The sequence below is a fragment of the Engystomops pustulosus genome, unplaced genomic scaffold (genome assembly GCF_040894005.1).
Source record: "Engystomops pustulosus unplaced genomic scaffold, aEngPut4.maternal MAT_SCAFFOLD_172, whole genome shotgun sequence".
NCBI lineage: Eukaryota > Metazoa > Chordata > Amphibia > Anura > Leptodactylidae > Engystomops > Engystomops pustulosus.
Genome location: NW_027285053.1, coordinates 106,592 through 124,501, shown reverse-complemented (window position 1 = coordinate 124,501; position 17,910 = coordinate 106,592). Strand labels below are relative to the sequence as shown.

Genomic DNA, 17,910 nt, shown 5'->3' with positions numbered 1-17,910 from the left:
GCATCATCACACCAGCAGGGGGCAGTGTGTCCTCTTATCATTGCTAGAGGTGACTGTCCTATACCATGGCTCCCACATCATCACACCAGCAGGGGGCAGTGTGTCCTCCTATCACTACTAGGGGTGACTGTCCTATACCATGGCCCCACATCATCACACCAGCAGGGGGCAGTATGTCCTCCTATCACTGCTAGGAGTGACTGTCCTATACCATGGCCCCCACATCATCACACCAGCAGGGGGCAGTGTCCTCCTATCACTACTAGAAGTGACTGTCCTATACCATGGCCACACATCATCACACCAGCAGGGGGCAGTGTGTCCTCCTATCACTGCTAGGGGTGACTGTCCTATACCATGGCCCCCACATCATCACACCAGCAGGGGGCAGTGTGTCCTCTTATCATTGCTAGAGGTGACTGTCCTATACCATGGCCCCCACATCATCACACCAGCAGGGGGCAGTGTGTCCTCCTATCACTACTAGGGGCGGTGTGTCCTCCTATCACTGCTAGGCGTGACTGTCCTATACCATGGCCCCCATATCATCACACCAGCAGGGGGCAGTGTGTCCTCCTATCACTACTAGGGGCGGTGTGTCCTCCTATCACTGCTAGGGGTGACTGTCCTTTACCATTGCCCCCACATCATCACACCAGCAGGGGGCAGTGTCCTCCTATCACTACTAGGGGCAGTGTGTCCTTTTATCACTGCTAGGGGTGACTGTCCTATACCATGGCCCCCCACATCATCACAACAGCAGGGTCAGTGTGTCCTCCTATCACTGCTAGGGGTGACTGTCCTATACCATGGCCCCCCACATCATCACACCAGCAGGGGGCAGTGTGTCCTCCTATCACTGCTAGGGGTGACTGTCCTATACCATGGCCCCCACATCATCACACCAGCAGGGGGCAGTGTCCTCCTATAACTACTAGAGGTGACTGTCCTATACCATGGCCCCACATCATCACACCAGCAGGGTGCAGTGTGTCCTCCTATCACTGATAGGGGTGACTGTCCTATATCATGGTCTCCACATCATCACACCAGCAGGGGGCAGTGTGTCCTCCTATCACTGCTAGGGGTGACTGTCCTATACCATGGCCCCAACATCATCACACCAGCAGGGGGCAGTGTGTCCTCCTATCACTGCTAGGGGTGACTGTCCTATACCATGGCCCCACATCATCACACCAGCAGGGGGCAGTGTGTCCTCCTATCACTGCTAGGAGTGACTGTCCTATACCATGGCCCCCACATCATCACACCAGCAGGGGACAGTGTGTCCTCCTATCACTACTAGGGGTGACTATCCTATACCATGGCCCCCACATCATCACACCAGCAGGGGGCAGTGTGTCCTCCTATCACTGCTAGGGGTGACTGTCCTATACCATGGCCCCACATCATCACACCAGCAGGGGGCAGTGTGTCCTCCTATCACTACTAGGGGTGACTGTCCTATACCATGGCCCCCACATCATCACACCAGCAGGGGGCAGTGTGTCCTCCTATCTCTGCTAGGGGTGACTGTCCTATACCATGGCCCCCACATCATCACACCAGCAGGGGGCAGTGTGTCCTCCTATCACTCCTAGGGGTGACTGTCCTATACCATGGCCCCCACATCAGAGGTGCAAAGGACCCAATGCTGGTGGCAGTGCAGAGGACGCAGAGCTGATGGCAGTGCAGAGGACGCAGAGCTGGTGGCAGTGCAGAGGACGCAGAGCTGGTGGCAGTGCAGAGGACGCTGAGCTGGTGGCAGTGCAGAGGACGCAGAGCTGGTGGCAGTGCAGAGGACGCAGAGCTGGTGGCAGTGCAGAGGACGCAGAGCTGGTGGCAGTGCAGAGGACGCGGAGCTGGTGGCAGTGCAGAGGACGCAGAGCTGGTGGCAGTGCAGAGGACGCAGAGCTGGTGGCAGTGCAGAAGACGCGGAGCTGGTGGCAGTGCAGAGGACGCAGAGCTGGTGGCAGTGCAGAGGACGCAGAGCTGGTGGCAGTGCAGAGGACGCAGAGCTGGTGGCAGTGCAGAGGACGCAGAGCTGGTGGCAGTGCAGAGGACGCAGAGCTGGTGGCAGTGCAGAGGACGCAGAGCTGGTGGCAGTGCAGAGGACGCAGAGCTGGTGGCAGTGCAGAGGACGCAGAGCTGGTGGCAGTGCAGAGGACGCAGAGCTGGTGGCAGTGCAGAGGACGCAGAGCTGGTGGCAGTGCAGAGGACGCAGAGCTGATGGCAGTGCAGAGGAAGCAGAGCTGGTGGCAGTGCAGAGGACGCAGAGCTGGTGGCAGTGCAGAGGACGCAGAGCTGGTGGCAGTGCAGAGGACGCAGAGCTGGTGGCAGTGCAGAGGACGCGGAGCTGGTGGCAGTGCAGAGGACGCAGAGCTGGTGGCAGTGCAGAGGACGCAGAGCTGGTGGCAGTGCAGAGGACGCAGAGCTGGTGGCAGTGCAGAGGACGCAGAGCTGGTGGCAGTGCAGAGGACGCTGAGCTGGTGGCAGTGCAGAGGACGCAGAGCTGGTGGCAGTGCAGAGGACGCAGAGCTGGTGGCAGTGCAGAGGACGCAGAGCTGGTGGCAGTGCAGAGGACGCAGAGCTGGTGGCAGTGCAGAGGATGCAGAGCTGGTGGCAGTGCAGAGGACGCAGAGCTGGTGGCAGTGCAGAGGACGCAGAGCTGGTGGCAGTGCAGAGGACGCAGAGCTGGTGGCAGTGCAGAGGACGCAGAGCTGGTGGCAGTGCAGAGGACGCAGAGCTGGTGGCAGTGCAGAGGACGCAGAGCTGGTGGCAGTGCAGAGGACACTGGGCTGGGGTCCGGAGCGTCACACTTCTACATGAAGCTGGGAGTATTTGCCCGGATTCAGCCCCCAGCGATGTGAAATGTGACGATCCACCTGACTGGGTGCTGTAGCCCTGGGGGTCCGGGGAGAATGTGAGCTGCACGGGGGAGATTTACTAACATACAGACAAAAGAAAATAACTTACAAGGAGGCGAGAGCACGAAAGACACAGATAAAAGAGTGTGACAGACGTATCGCCCTCCCTGTGCTGTATTATCTTTCTCCTCCTCATCTCTCATTGCTCTCCTTGTGCTCTCTTATCTTTCTCCTCCTCATCTCTCATTGCTCTCCTTGTGCTCTCTTATCTTTCTCCTCCCTCTCTCTCATTGCTCTCCCTGTGCTCTCTTATCTTTCTCCTCCCTCTCTCTCACCGCTCTCCTTGTGTTCTCTAATGTTTCTCATCCCTCTCTCTCATCACTCTCCTTGTGCTCTCTTATCTTTCTCATCCCTCTCTATCATTGCTCTCCTTGTGCTCTCTTATGTTTCTTCTCCCTCTCTCTCATCGCCCTCCCTGTGCTGTATTATCTTTATCCTCCTCATCTCTCATTGCTCTCCCTGTGCTCTCTTATCTTTCTCCTCTCTCTCACCGCTCTCCTTGTGCTCTCTAATGTTTCTCATCCCTCTCTCTCATCGCTCTCCTTGTGCTCTCTTATCTTTCTCCTCCCTCTCACCGCTCTCCTTGTGCTCTCTAATGTTTCTCATCCCTCTCTCTCATCACTCTCCTTGTGCTCTCTTATGTTTCTCCTCCCTCTCTCTCACCGCTCTCCTTGTGCTCTCTAATGTTTCTCATCCCTCTCTCTCATCGCTCTCTTTGTGCTCTCTTATCTTTCTCCTCCCTCTCACCGCTCTCCTTGTGCTCTCTAATGTTTCTCATCCCTCTCTCTCATCACTCTCCTTGTGCTCTCTTATGTTTCTCCTCCCTCTCTCTCACCGCTCTCCTTGTGCTCTCTAATGTTTTTCCTCTCTCACCGCTCTCCTTGTGCTCTCTAATGTTTTTCCTCTCTCATCGCTCTCCTTGTGCTCTCTAATGTTTCTCCTCCCTCTCTCTCACCGCTTTCCTTGTTCTCTCTTATGTTTCTCCTCCCTCTCTCTCACTGCTCTCCTTGTGCTCTCTTGTTTCTCATCCCTCTCATCGCTCTCCTTGTGCTCTCTTATGTTTCTCCTCCCTCTCATCGCTCTCCTTGTGCTCTCGTATATTTCTCCTCCCCCTCTCTCATCACACTTCTTGTTCTCTCTTGTTTCTCCTCCCTCTCTCTCATCGCTCTCCTTGTGCTTTCTTATTCTTCTCCCCCCTCTCATCGCTCTGCTTGTGCTCTCTTATGTTTCTCCTCCCCCTCTCTCTCATAGCACTCCTTATGCTCTCTTATGTTTCTCATCCCTCTCTCTCATCGCTCTCCTTGTGCTCCCTTATGTTTCTCCTCTCTCATCGCTCTCCTTGTGCTCTCTTATGCTTCTCCCCCCTCTCATCGCTCTCCTTGTGCTCTCTTATGTTTCTCCTCCCCCTCTCTCTCATAGCACTCCTTATGCTCTCTTATGTTTCTCATCCCTCTCTCTCATCGCTCTCCTTGTGCTCCCTTATGTTTCTCCTCTCTCATCGCTCTCCTTGTGCTCTCTTATGCTTCTCCCCCCTCTCATCGCTCTCCTTGTGCTCTCTTATGTTTCTCCTCCCCCTCTCTCTCATAGCACTCCTTATGCTCTCTTATGTTTCTCATCCCTCTCTCTCATCGCTCTCCTTGTGCTCCCTTATGTTTCTCCTCTCTCTCTCTCATCGCTCTCCTTGTGCTCTCTTATGCTTCTCCCCCCTCTCATCGCTCTCCTTGTGCTCTCTTATGTTTCTCCTCCCCCTCTCTCATCACACTTCTTGTTCTCTCTTGTTTCTCCTCCCTCTCTCTCATCGCCCTCCCTGTGCTGTATTATCTTTATCCTCCTCATCTCTCATTGCTCTCCCTGTGCTCTCTTATCTTTCTCCTCCCTCTCTCTCACCGCTCTCCTTGTGCTCTCTAATGTTTCTCATCCCTCTCTCTCATCGCTCTCCTTGTGCTCTCTTATCTTTCTCCTCCCTCTCACCGCTCTCCTTGTGCTCTCTAATGTTTCTCATCCCTCTCTCTCCTCACTCTCCTTGTGCTCTCTTATGTTTCTCCTCCCTCTCTCTCACCGCTCTCCTTGTGCTCTCTAATGTTTCTCCTCTCTCATCGCTCTCCTTGTGCTCTCTAATGTTTCTCCTCCCTCTCTCTCACCGCTTTCCTTGTTCTCTTATGTTTCTCCTCCCTCTCTCTCACCGCTCTCCTTGTGCTCTCTTGTTTCTCATCCCTCTCATCGCTCTCCTTGTGCTCTCTTATGTTTCTCCTCCCTCTCATCGCTCTCCTTGTGCTCTCGTATATTTCTCCTCCCCCTCTCTCATCACACTTCTAGTTCTCTCTTGTTTCTCCTCCCTCTCTCTCATCGCTCTCCTTGTGCTTTCTTATTCTTCTCCCCCCTCTCATCGCTCTGCTTGTGCTCTCTTATGTTTCTCCTCCCCCTCTCTCTCATAGCACTCCTTATGCTCTCTTATGTTTCTCATCCCTCTCTCTCATCGCTCTCCTTGTGCTCCCTTATGTTTCTCCTCTCTCTCATCGCTCTCCTTGTGCTCTCTTATGCTTCTCCCCCCTCTCATCGCTCTCCTTGTGCTCTCTTATGTTTCTCCTCCCCCTCTCTCATCACACTTCTTGTTCTCTCCTATGTTTCTCCTCCCTCTCTCTCATCGCTCTCCTTGTGCTCTCTGTTTCTCCTCTCTCATCGCTCTCCTTGTGCTCTCTAATGTTTATCATCCCTCTCATCGCTCTCCTTGTGCTCTATGTTTCTCCTCTCTCTCTCATTGCTCTCCTTGTGCTGTATTATCTTTATCCTCCCTCTCTCTCATTGCTCTCCCTGTGCTCTCTTATCTTTCTCCTCCCTCTCACCGCTCTCTGTTTCTCATCCCTCTCTCTCATCGCTCTCCTTGTGCTCTCTTATGTTTCTCCTCCCCTCTTTCTCACCGCTCTCCTTGTGCTCTTTTATGTTTTTCCTCCCTCTCTCTCACCGCTCCTTATTCTCTCATGTTTCTCCTCCCTCTCATCGCTCTCCTTGTGCTCTCTTATGTCTCTCCTCCCTCTCTCTCACCGCTTTCCTTGTTCTCTTATGTTTCTCCTCCCTCTCTCTCACCGCTCTCCTTGTGCTCTCTTGTTTCTCATCCCTCTCATCGCTCTCCTTGTGCTCTCTTATGTTTCTCCTCCCTCTCATCGCTCTCCTTGTGCTCTCGTATATTTCTCCTCCCCCTCTCTCATCACACTTCTAGTTCTCTCTTGTTTCTCCTCCCTCTCTCTCATCGCTCTCCTTGTGCTTTCTTATTCTTCTCCCCCCTCTCATCGCTCTGCTTGTGCTCTCTTATGTTTCTCCTCCCCCTCTCTCTCATAGCACTCCTTATGCTCTCTTATGTTTCTCATCCCTCTCTCTCATCGCTCTCCTTGTGCTCCCTTATGTTTCTCCTCTCTCTCATCGCTCTCCTTGTGCTCTCTTATGTTTCTCCTCCCCCTCTCTCATCACACTTCTTGTTCTCTCCTATGTTTCTCCTCCCTCTCTCTCATCGCTCTCCTTGTGCTCTCTGTTTCTCCTCTCTCATCGCTTTCCTTGTGCTCTCTAATGTTTATCATCCCTCTCTCATCGCTCTCCTTGTGCTCTATGTTTCTCCTCTCTCTCTCATTGCTCTCCTTGTGCTGTATTATCTTTATCCTCCCTCTCTCTCATTGCTCTCCCTGTGCTCTCTTATCTTTCTCCTCCCTCTCACCGCTCTCCTTGTGCTCTCTAATGTTTCTCATCCCTCTCTCTCATCGCTCTCCTTGTGCTCTCTTATGTTTTTCCTCCCCTCTTTCTCACCGCTCTCCTTGTGCTCTTTTATGTTTTTCCTCCCTCTCTCTCACCGCTCCTTATTATCTCATGTTTCTCCTCCCTCTCATCGCTCTCCTTGTGCTCTCTTATGTCTCTCCTCCCTCTCTCTCACCGCTCCCCTTGTGCTCTCTTATGTTTCTCCTCCCTCTCTCTCATCGCTCTGATCTCTTATGTTTCTCCTCTCTCTCTCTCATTGCTCTCCTTGTGCTTTCTTATGTTTCTCCTCCTCTCTCTCCTCGTGCTCTCTTATGTTTCTTCTCCCCCTCTCTCTCATCACACTTCTTGTTCTCTCTTATGTTTCTCCTCCTGCTCTCCCATTGCTTTCCTTGTGCTCTTTTATGTTTATCCTCGACTCTCTCATTGCTCTCCTTGTGCTCTCTTATGCTTCCCCCCCTCATCGCACTCCCTCTGCTGTTTTATCCTCCCCATTTCTCTCAGCACACTTCTTGTTCTCTCTTATGTTTCTACTCCAGCTCTCACTCTTATGTTTCCCCTCTCTCTCATAGCACTCCTTATGCTCTCTTATGTTTCTCCTCCCCTCTCTCATCCCTCTCCTTGTGCTCTCTTATGTTTCTCCTCTCTCATCGCTTTCCTTGTGCTCTCTTATGTTTCCCCTCCCCCTCGCTCATCGCACTCCTTGTGCTCTCTTGTTTCTCCTCCCTCTCTCTCATCGCTCTCCTTGTCCTCTCTTATCTTTCACCTCCTCATCTCTCATTGCTTTCCCAGTGCTCTCTTATGTTTCTTCTCCCTCTCTCTCCCCGCTTTCCTTGTGCTCTCTTATGTTTCTCCTCCCTCTCTCTCACCGCTCTCCTTGTGCTCTCTTATGTTTCTTCTCCCTCTCTCTCATCGCTCTCCTTGTTCTCTCTTATGTTTCTCATCCCTCTCTCTCATCGCTCTCCTTGTTCTCTCTTATGTTTCTCCTCCCTCTCTCTCATCGCTCTCCTTGTTCTCTCTTATGTTTCTCCTCCCTCTCTCTCATCGCTCTCCTTGTGCTCTCTTATGCTTCTCCCCCCTCTCATCGCTCTCCTTGTGCTCTCGTATATTTCTCCTCCCCCTCTCTCATCACACTTCTTGTTCTCTCTTGTTTCTCCTCCCTCTCTCTCATCACTCTCCTTGTGTTTTCTTATTCTTCTCCCCCCTTTCATCGCTCTCCTTGTGCTCTCTTATGTTTCTCCTCCCCCTCTCTCTCATCACACTTCTTGTTCTCTCTTATGTTTCTCATCCCTCTCTCTCATCGCTCTCCTTGTGCTCCCTTATGTTTCTCATCCCTCTCTCTCATCGCTCTCCTTGTGCTCTCTTATGTTTCTCATCCCTCTCTCTCATCGCTCTCCTTGTGCTCTCTTATGTTTCTTCTCTCCCTCATCGCTCTCCTTGTGCTCTCTTATGTTTCTCCTCCCTCTCTCTCATCGCTCTCCTTGTGCTCTCTTATGTTTCTCATCCCTCTCTCTCAACGCTCTCCTTGTGCTCTCTTATGCTTCTCCCCCCTCTCATCGCTCTCCTTGTGCTCTCTTATATTTTTCCTCCCCCTCTCTCTAATCACACTTCTTGTTCTATCTTATGTTTCTCTTCCCTCTCTCATCACTCTCCTTGTGCTCTTTAAGGCTTCTCCCCCTCTCATCACTCTCCTTGTGCTCTCTAATGTTTTTCATCCCTCTCTCATCACTCTCCTTGTTCTCTCTTATGTTTCTCCTCCTGCTCTCCCATTGCTTTCCTTGTGCTCTCTTATGCTTCTCCTCAACTCTCATCGCTCTCCTTGTGCTCTCTTATGCTTCTCCCCCTCTCTCTCATCGTTCTCCTTGTGCTCTCTTATGTTTCTCCTCCCCCTCTCTCATCACACTTCTTGTTCTCTCTAACGTTTCTCCTCCCTCTCTCTCATCGCTCTCCTTGTGCTCTCTTATGTTTCTCATCCCTCCCTCCCACCGCTCTCCTTGTGCTCTCTTATGCTTCCCCCCCTTGCTGATCGAACTCCCTCTGCTGTTTTATCCTCCCCATTTCTCTCAGCACACTTCTTGTTCTCTCTTATGTTTCTCCTCCAGCTCTCTCTTATGTTTCCCCTCTCTCTCATAGCACTCCTCATGCTCTCTTATGTTTCTCCTCCCCTCTCTCATCCCTCTCCTTGTGCTCTCTTATGTTTCTCCTCTCTCATCGCTCTCCTTGTGCTCTTTTATGCTTCTCCCCAATCTCTCTAATCGCACTCTTTCATGCTTCTCCCCCCCTCGCTCAACGCACTCCCTGTACTTTTTTATCCTCCCCCTCTCTCTCAGCACACTTCTTGTTCTCTGTTTCTCCACCAGCTCTGTCATTGGTCTCCTTGTTCTCTTATGTTTCTCCTCCCCCTCTTTCTCACCACTCTCCTTGTGCTCTCTTATGTCTCTCCTCCCTCTCTCTCACCGCTCCTTGTTCTCTCATGTTTCTCCTCCCTCTCATCGCTCTCCTTGTGCTCTCTTATGTTTCTCCTCCCTCTCTCTCACCGCTCCTTGTTCTCTCTTATGTTTCTCCTCCCCCTCTTTCTCACCGCTCTCCTTGTGCTCTCTTATGTTTCTCCTCCCTCTCTCTCACCGCTCCTTGTTCTCTCATGTTTCTCCTCCCTCTCCTTGTGCTCTTATGTTTCTCCTCCTCTCTCTCCTTGTGCCCTCTTATGTTTCTTCTCCCCCTCTCTCTCATCACACTTCTTATGTTTCTCCTCCTGCTCTCCCATTACTTTCCTTGTGCTCCCTTATGTTTCTCCTCGACTCTCTCATCGCTCTCCTTGTGCTCTCTTATGCTTCCCCCCCTTGCTGATCGAACTCCCTCTGCTGTTTTATCCTCCCCATTTCTCTCAGCACACTTCTTGTTCTCTCTTATGTTTCTCCTCCAGCTCTCTCTTATGTTTCCCCTCTCTCTCATAGCACTCCTCATGCTCTCTTATGTTTCTCCTCCCCTCTCTCATCCCTCTCCTTGTGCTCTCTTATGTTTCTCCTCTCTCATCGCTTTCCTTGTGCTCTCTTATGTTTCCCCTCCCCCTCGCTCATCACACTCCTTGTGCTCTCTTGTTTCTCCTCCCTCTCTCTCATCCCACTCCTTGTGCTCTCTTATGTTTCTCCTCTCTTAGGTCTCCTTGTGTTGTCTTATGTTTCTCCTCTCTCATCACTGCTTGTGCTCTCTTGTTTCTCCTCCCCTCTCGCTTTCATGGTGATCTCTTATGTTTTTCCTCCTCCTCCTCTCTCATCACACTCCTTGTGCTCTTTTGTTTCTCCTCTCTCATCGCTTTCCTTGTGCTCTTATGTATCTCCTATCTCATTGCTCTCCTTGTGCTCTCTTATGTATCTCCTCCCTATCTCATTGCTCTCCTTGTGCTCTCTTATGTTTCTCCTCCCCCTCTCTTCGCTCTCCTTGTGTTGTTTCTCCTCCCCTCTCTCTCATTGCATGCCTTGTGCTCTCTTGTTTCTCCTCCCTTTCTCTCTCATCGCACTCCTTGTGCTTTCTTACATTTCTCCCTCTCTCATCGCACTCCTTGTGCTCTTATGTATCTCCTCCCTCTCTCATCGCAATCCTTGTGCTCTTATGTATCTCCTCCCTCTCTCATCACACTCCTTGTGCTCTTATGTTTCTCCTTTCCTCTCTCTCATCGCTCTCCTTGTGCTCTCTCACGTTTCTCCTTCCTCTCTCATCGCTCTCCTTGTGCTCTCTTATGTTTCTCCTTCTCCTCTCTCATCGTTCTGGATGCTGGGAGAGTTCAGCTCGGATGGGGCAGGGGATGCCGGGAGAGTTCAGCTCGGATGGGGCAGGGGATGCCGGGAGAGTTCAGCTCGGATGGGGCAGGGGATGCCGGGAGAGTTCAGCTCGGATGGGGCAGGGGATGCCGGGAGAGTTCAGCTCGGATGGGGCAGGGGATGCCGGGAGAGTTCAGCTCGGATGGGGCAGGGGATGCCGGGAGAGTTCAGCTCGGATGGGGCAGGGGATGCCGGGAGAGATCAGCTCGGATGGGGCAGGGGATGCCGGGAGAGATCAGCTCGGATGGGGCAGGGGATGCCGGGAGAGATCAGCTCGGATGGGGCAGGGGATGCCGGGAGAGATCAGCTCGGATGGGGCAGGGGATGCCGGGAGAGATCAGCTCGGATGGGGCAGGGGATGCCGGGAGAGTTCAGCTCGGATGGGGCAGGGGATGCCGGGAGAGTTCAGCTCAGATGGGGATGCCGGGAGAGTTCAGCTCGGATGGGGCAGGGGATGCCGGGAGAGTTCAGCTCGGATGGGGCAGGGGATGCCGGGAGAGTTCAGCTCGGATGGGGCAGGGGATGCCGGGAGAGTTCAGCTCGGATGGGGCAGGGGATGCCGGGAGAGTTCAGCTCGGATGGGGCAGGGGATGCCGGGAGAGTTCAGCTCGGATGGGGCAGGGGATGCCGGGAGAGTTCAGCTCGGATGGGGCAGGGGATGCCGGGAGAGTTCAGCTCGGATGGGGCAGGGGATGCCGGGAGAGTTCAGCTCGGATGGGGCAGGGGATGCCGGGAGAGTTCAGCTCGGATGGGGCAGGGGATGCCGGGAGAGTTCAGCTCGGATGGGGCAGGGGATGCCGGGAGAGTTCAGCTCGGATGGGGCAGGGGATGCCGGGAGAGTTCAGCTCGGATGGGGCAGGGGATGCCGGGAGAGTTCAGCTCGGATGGGGCAGGGGATGCCGGGAGAGTTCAGCTCGGATGGGGCAGGGGATGCCGGGAGAGTTCAGCTCGGATGGGGCAGGGGATGCCGGGAGAGTTCAGCTCGGATGGGGCAGGGGATGCCGGGAGAGTTCAGCTCGGATGGGGCAGGGGATGCCGGGAGAGTTCAGCTCGGATGGGGCAGGGGATGCCGGGAGAGTTCAGCTCGGATGGGGCAGGGGATGCCGGGAGAGTTCAGCTCGGATGGGGCAGGGGATGCCGGGAGAGTTCAGCTCGGATGGGGCAGGGGATGCCGGGAGAGTTCAGCTCGGATGGGGCAGGGGATGCCGGGAGAGTTCAGCTCGGATGGGGCAGGGGATGCCGGGAGAGTTCAGCTCGGATGGGGCAGGGGATGCCGGGAGAGTTCAGCTCGGATGGGGCAGGGGATGCCGGGAGAGTTCAGCTCGGATGGGGCAGGGGATGCCGGGAGAGTTCAGCTCGGATGGGGCAGGGGATGCCGGGAGAGTTCAGCTCGGATGGGGCAGGGGATGCCGGGAGAGTTCAGCTCGGATGGGGCAGGGGATGCCGGGAGAGATCAGCTCGGATGGGGCAGGGGATGCCGGGAGAGATCAGCTCGGATGGGGCAGGGGATGCCGGGAGAGTTCAGCTCGGATGGGGCAGGGGATGCCGGGAGAGTTCAGCTCGGATGGGGCAGGGGATGCCGGGAGAGTTCAGCTCTGATAGGGCAGGGGATGCCGGGAGAGTTCAGCTCTGATAGGGCAGGGGATGCCGGGAGAGTTCAGCTCTGATGGGGCAGGGGATGCCGGGAGAGTTCAGCTCTGATGGGGCAGGGGATGCCGGGAGAGTTCAGCTCTGATGGGGGTTTGTTACTGTGTACTAGGAGGGTGTCTCACACCTCAGGTGAATGTCTTTATTTCTACATCCAGACACATCTTACATATTTACATTCAAGTCTTTCCGATTTGCTCCCAGGGCGGAGCCCCATTTCCCCGCCCCTCACCACATGAGCTCCTTCCCACTCCGCTGCATCATAATAAAATATAAAAAATATAGAGATGATTTGAAGATTCTTCATGTGCTGATTAGTGCTGGGGGGTCAGGAGCCACCGGAGGCCGCTGTGGGGCAGATGACCCCTCCTCTATAATACTTGGGTCTCACCAGGACGAGACGTTGCCGCTAGCACCGGGGGTAATAATACGACGACATTCAGTACCGCAGGCAACAGCCTGGACCTGGGACTGGTCTGTAGAAGAGGCTTCTGTGGAGCCCAGGCCGGGGCCGCTGTGGAGCCCAGGCCGGGGCCGCTGTGGAGCCCAGGCCGGGGCCGCTGTGGAGCCCAGGCCGGGGCCGCTGTGGAGCCCAGGCCGGGGCCGCTGTGGAGCCCAGGCCGAGGCCGCTGTGGAGCCCAGGCCGAGGCCGCTGTGGAGGCCCAGGCCGGGCCGCTGTGGAGCCCAGGCCGAGGCCGCTGTGGAGCCCAGGCCGGGGCCGCTGTGGAGCCCAGGCCGGGGCCGCTGTGGAGCCCAGGCCGGGGCCGCTGTGGAGCCCAGGCCGGGGCCGCTGTGGAGCCCAGGCCGGGGCCGCTGTGGAGCCCAGGCCGGGGCCGCTGTGGAGTCCATGCCGGGGCCGCTGTGGAGCCCGACGAGGCCGCTGTGGAGTCCATGCTGGGATCGCTGTGGAGCCCGACGAGGCCGCTGTGGAGCAGTAGTTTCACTAGCAAGGCTGCAGATCACTGGCCGGGAGGATCCATCATGGCGGAAGTCAGAGTGATCCTGAAAGGACCTGATCACGGAGCTCAGTGGCTGATGACGGATCTCTACAACTTAAGGATCTTTGTGGTGGATCTCACTTCTCTGCAGCTGATGACGGACCCCAGTGATGGGTGATGGCTCCCTGGGGCTGATGACGGACCCCAGTGATGGGTGATGGCTCCCTGGGGCTGATGATGGATCCCAGTGATGGGCGACGGCTCCTTGGGGCTGATGATGGATCCCGGTGATGGGTGACGGCTCCTTGGGGCTGATGATGGATCCCAGTGATGGGCGACGACTCCTTGGGGCTGATGATGGATCCCGGTGATGGGTGACGGCTCCTTGGGGCTGATGATGGATCCCAGTGATGGGCGACGACTCCTTGGGGCTGATGATGGATCCCAGTGATGGGCGACGGCTCCCTGGGGCTGATGACGGATCCCGGTGATGAGTGACGGCTCCCTGGGACTGATGACGGATCCCAGTGATGGGTGACAGCTACCTGGGGCTGATGATGGATCCTGGTGATGGCTGATGGCTCTCTAGGGCTGATGACAGATCCCAGTGATGGCCGACGGCTCCCTGGGGCTGATGATGGATCCCAGTGATGGCCGACGGCTCCCTGGGGCTGATGATGGATCCCAGTGATGGGCGACGGCTCCCTGGGGCTGATGATGGATCCCAGTGATGGGCGACGGCTCCCTGGGGCTGATGATGGATCCCAGTGATGGGCGACGGCTCCCTAGGGCTGATGACGGATCCGGGTGATGGGTGACGGCTCCCTGGGGCTGATGGCGGATCCCGGTGATGAGTGACGGCTCCCTGGGGCTGATGACGGATCCAGCACAGATTCCCATCTTCCAAATGGAAGTTTGACAAACAACAAATCTGGCGGAAGCGGACACCGCACATGCGCCGGCCCATGAAAAGGCGTGCAGAGACTCCGCCCTCACGTGCCCTCCCCTGCACAGTTCTGACCACACGGCTGCTGCTGCGGCGCTGCTGCTGCGGAGGTCACATCAGTCTCTGACTCCCGGGTGAAGATGACGGCGTCTCCACTCACATTGATGAGACACTGAGCCTGGAAGAGACAGTAATCGGAGTGTCATTGTACTGGTGTCAGGTGGGCGGGGCTGGGCAGCAGTCTGGCACCGCCCACCTGACACTGGTTAGGATTGTGGTTACCTGGTTTTTATTAGTGTTTTCTATGAAGACGCATTGCTTCATGATGTACGACACCACAGCGTTACCCCCCAGGGCGGCGACATGTGCACGGACCATGGCGAAGACTTCACAGATGAAGGCGTGGAGGAAGCCGCTGACCCCGCCCTCCTGCCGCGACACAATGTAACAACACATCAGCTCCCATGGAAGCCAATTGTGAGACAATGCAAATAATGATTGCATTTCCTGCTTGCCGTCAGTGAACGTCTCACCTCGCGCAGCGACGTGGTCTCCCGGATGAAGAACATGTTGATGATCCCCAGATATTTGGAGATTTTGGCCCCCGGGATGAAGGACAGTGGAGTCATCTTCACCACGGCCACGGTGGGACTCCCCAGAGCCGCGCCCGGACGGTTCCGGAGGTGACCCTCGCCCAGCGGACTCGCCTTATCCAGGGAGGTGACTGCAAGAGAAAGAGACAAGTGGGAGGAGTTAACACAGAGGGGGCGGACAGCCAAAGGTGAGGATCAGCCCCCGCGGTGTCAGGCAGAGGGGAGCGATGGTGGAGTCATGCAGATCACATGCGCAGGAGGAGGAGCACAATCCTGCAAGAGAATCACCGAGGAAAGGAGCGAAAAGCCGAAAGAAAAGATGGAAAAGCGAAAATTATAATAATCATCCAGGAAGAGAAATCACCGGACACGGGAAAGTGTGAAAGCCGGAACCTGGACTGTGCCGCAGGCTACACCAGGGGGCGCCACCAGTGACTCATTAACATAGAGGGGTGGTCCCTACACTGATCCCCAGAGCTGCACTCACTACTCAGCTACACTGTGTACATACATGACATTACTTATCCTGTACTGATCCTGAGTTACATCCTGTATTATACTCCAGAGCTGCACTCACTATTCTGCTGCTGGTGCAGTCACTGTGTACATACATGACATTACTTATCCTGTACTGATCCTGAGTTACATCCTGTATTATACCCCAGAGCTGCACTCACTATTCTGCTGCTGGTGCAGTCACTGTGTACATACATGACATTACTTATCCTGTACTGATCCTGAGTTACATCCTGTATTATACCCCAGAGCTGCACTCACTATTCTGCTGCTGGTGCAGTCACTGTGTACATACATGACATTACTTATCCTGTACTGATCCTGAGTTACATCCTGTATTATACTCCAGAGCTGCACTCACTATTCTGCTGCTGGTGCAGTCACTGTGTACATACATGACATTACTTATCCTGTACTGATCCTGAGTTACATCCTGTATTATACCCCAGAGCTGCACTCACTATTCTGCTGCTGGTGCAGTCACTGTGTACATACATGACATTACTTATCCTGTACTGATCCTGAGTTACATCCTGTATTATACCCCAGAGCTGCACTCACTATTCTGCTGCTGGTGCAGTCACTGTGTATATACATGACATTACTTATCCTGTACTGATCCTGAGTTACATCCTGTATTATACCCCAGAGCTGCACTCACTATTCTGCTGCTGGTGCAGTCACTGTACATACATGACATTACTTATCCTGTACTGATCCTGAGTTACATCCTGTATTATAATCCAGAGCTGCACTCACTATTCTGCTGCTGGTGCAGTCACTGTGTACATACATGTCATTACTTATCCTGTACTGATCCTGAGTTACATCCTGTATTATACTCCAGAGCTGCACTCACTATTCTGCTGCTGGTGCAGTCACTGTGTACATACATGACATTACTTATCCTGTACTGATCCTGAGTTACATCCTGCATTATACCCCAGAGCTGCACTCACTATTCTGCTGCTGGTGCAGTCACTGTGTACATACATGACATTACTTATCCTGTACTGATCCTGAGTTACATCCTGTATTATACCCCAGAGCTGCACTCACTATTCTGCTGCTGGTGCAGTCACTGTGTACATACATGACATTACTTATCCTGTACTGATCCTGAGTTACATCCTGTATTATACTCCAGAGCTGCACTCACTATTCTGCTGCTGGTGCAGTCACTGTGTACATACATGACATTACTTATCCTGTACTGATCCTGAGTTACATCCTGTATTATATTCCAGAGCTGCACTCACTATTCTGCTGCTGGTGCAGTCACTGTGTACATACATGACATTACTTATCCTGTACTGATCCTGAGTTACATCCTGTATTATACCCCAGAGCTGCACTCACTATTCTGCTGCTGGTGCAGTCACTGTGTACATACATGACATTACTTATCCTGTACTGATCCTGAGTTACATCCTGTATTATACCCCAGAGCTGCACTCACTATTCTGCTGCTGGTGCAGTCACTGTGTACATACATGACATTACTTATCCTGTACTGATCCTGAGTTACATCGTTTATTATACTCCAGAGCTGCACTCACTATTCTGCTGCTGGTGCAGTCACTGTGTACATACATGGCATTACTTATCCTGTACTGATCCTGAGTTACATCCTGTATTATACCCCAGAGCTGCAATCACTATTCTACTGCTGGTGCAGTCAATGTGTACATACATGACATTACTTATCCTGTACTGATCCTGAGTTACATCCTGTATTATACCCCAGAGCTGCGCTCACTATTCTGCTGCTGGTGCAGTCACTGTGTACATACATGACATTACTTATCCTGTACTGACCCTGAGTTACATCCTGTATTATACTCCAGAGCTGCACTCACTATTCTGCTGCTGGTGCAGTCACTGTGTACATACATGACATTACTTATCCTGTACTGATCCTGAGCTACATCCTGTATTATACTCCAGAGCTGCACTCACTATTCTGCTGCTGGTGCAGTCACTGTGTACATACATGACATTACTTATCCTGTACTGATCCTGAGTTACATCCTGTATTATACCCCAGAGCTGTACTCACTATTCTGCTGCTGGTGCAGTCACTGTGTACATACATGACATTACTTATCCTGTACTGATCCTGAGTTACATCCTGTATTATACCCCAGAGCTGCACTCACTATTCTGCTGCTGGTGCAGTCACTGTACATACATGACATTACTTATCCTGTACTGATCCTGAGTTACATCCTGTATTATACTCCAGAGCTGCACTCACTATTCTGCTGCTGGTGCAGTCACTGTGTACATACATGACATTACTTATCCTGTACTGATCCTGAGTTACATCCTGTATTATACCCCAGAGCTGCACTCACTATTCTGCTGCTGGTGCAGTCACTGTGTACATACATGACATTACTTATCCTGTACTGATCCTGAGTTACATCCTGTATTATACCCCAGAGCTGCACTCACTATTCTGCTGCTGGTGCAGTCACTGTGTACATACATGACATTACTCATCCTGTACTGATCCTGAGTTACCTCCTGTATTATAATCCAGAGCTGCACTCACTATTCTACTGCTGGTGCAGTCACTGTGTACATACATGACATTACTTATCCTGTACTGATCCTGAGTTACATCCTGTATTATACTCCAGAGCTGCACTCACTATTCTGCTGCTGGTGCAGTCACTGTGTACATACATGACATTACTTATCCTGTACTGATCCTGAGTTACATCCTGTATTATACTCCAGAGCTGCACTCACTATTCTACTGCTGGTGCAGTCACTGTG

At 53.3% G+C, this 17,910-nt stretch overlaps 1 protein-coding gene across 4 annotated transcripts in view; it reads right to left on the bottom strand.

Annotated features, from left to right (window-relative positions):
* Positions 1 to 12,261: 12,261 nt before the first annotated feature.
* Positions 12,262 to 17,910, bottom strand: part of C2CD5 (C2 calcium dependent domain containing 5) — a 94,287-nt gene continuing 88,638 nt past the window's right edge. For all 4 annotated transcript variants that reach the window (XM_072131913.1, XM_072131916.1, XM_072131915.1 and 1 more), the window contains 3 exons: positions 14,551 to 14,741; positions 14,300 to 14,446; positions 12,262 to 14,195 (listed from right to left, as the gene is read on the bottom strand). In XM_072131913.1, coding sequence (XP_071988014.1) covers positions 14,064 to 14,195; positions 14,300 to 14,446; positions 14,551 to 14,741 — 470 coding nt within the window. In that variant the 3' untranslated portion in view covers positions 12,262 to 14,063. The remainder of the gene's footprint in view (positions 14,196 to 14,299; positions 14,447 to 14,550; positions 14,742 to 17,910) is intronic.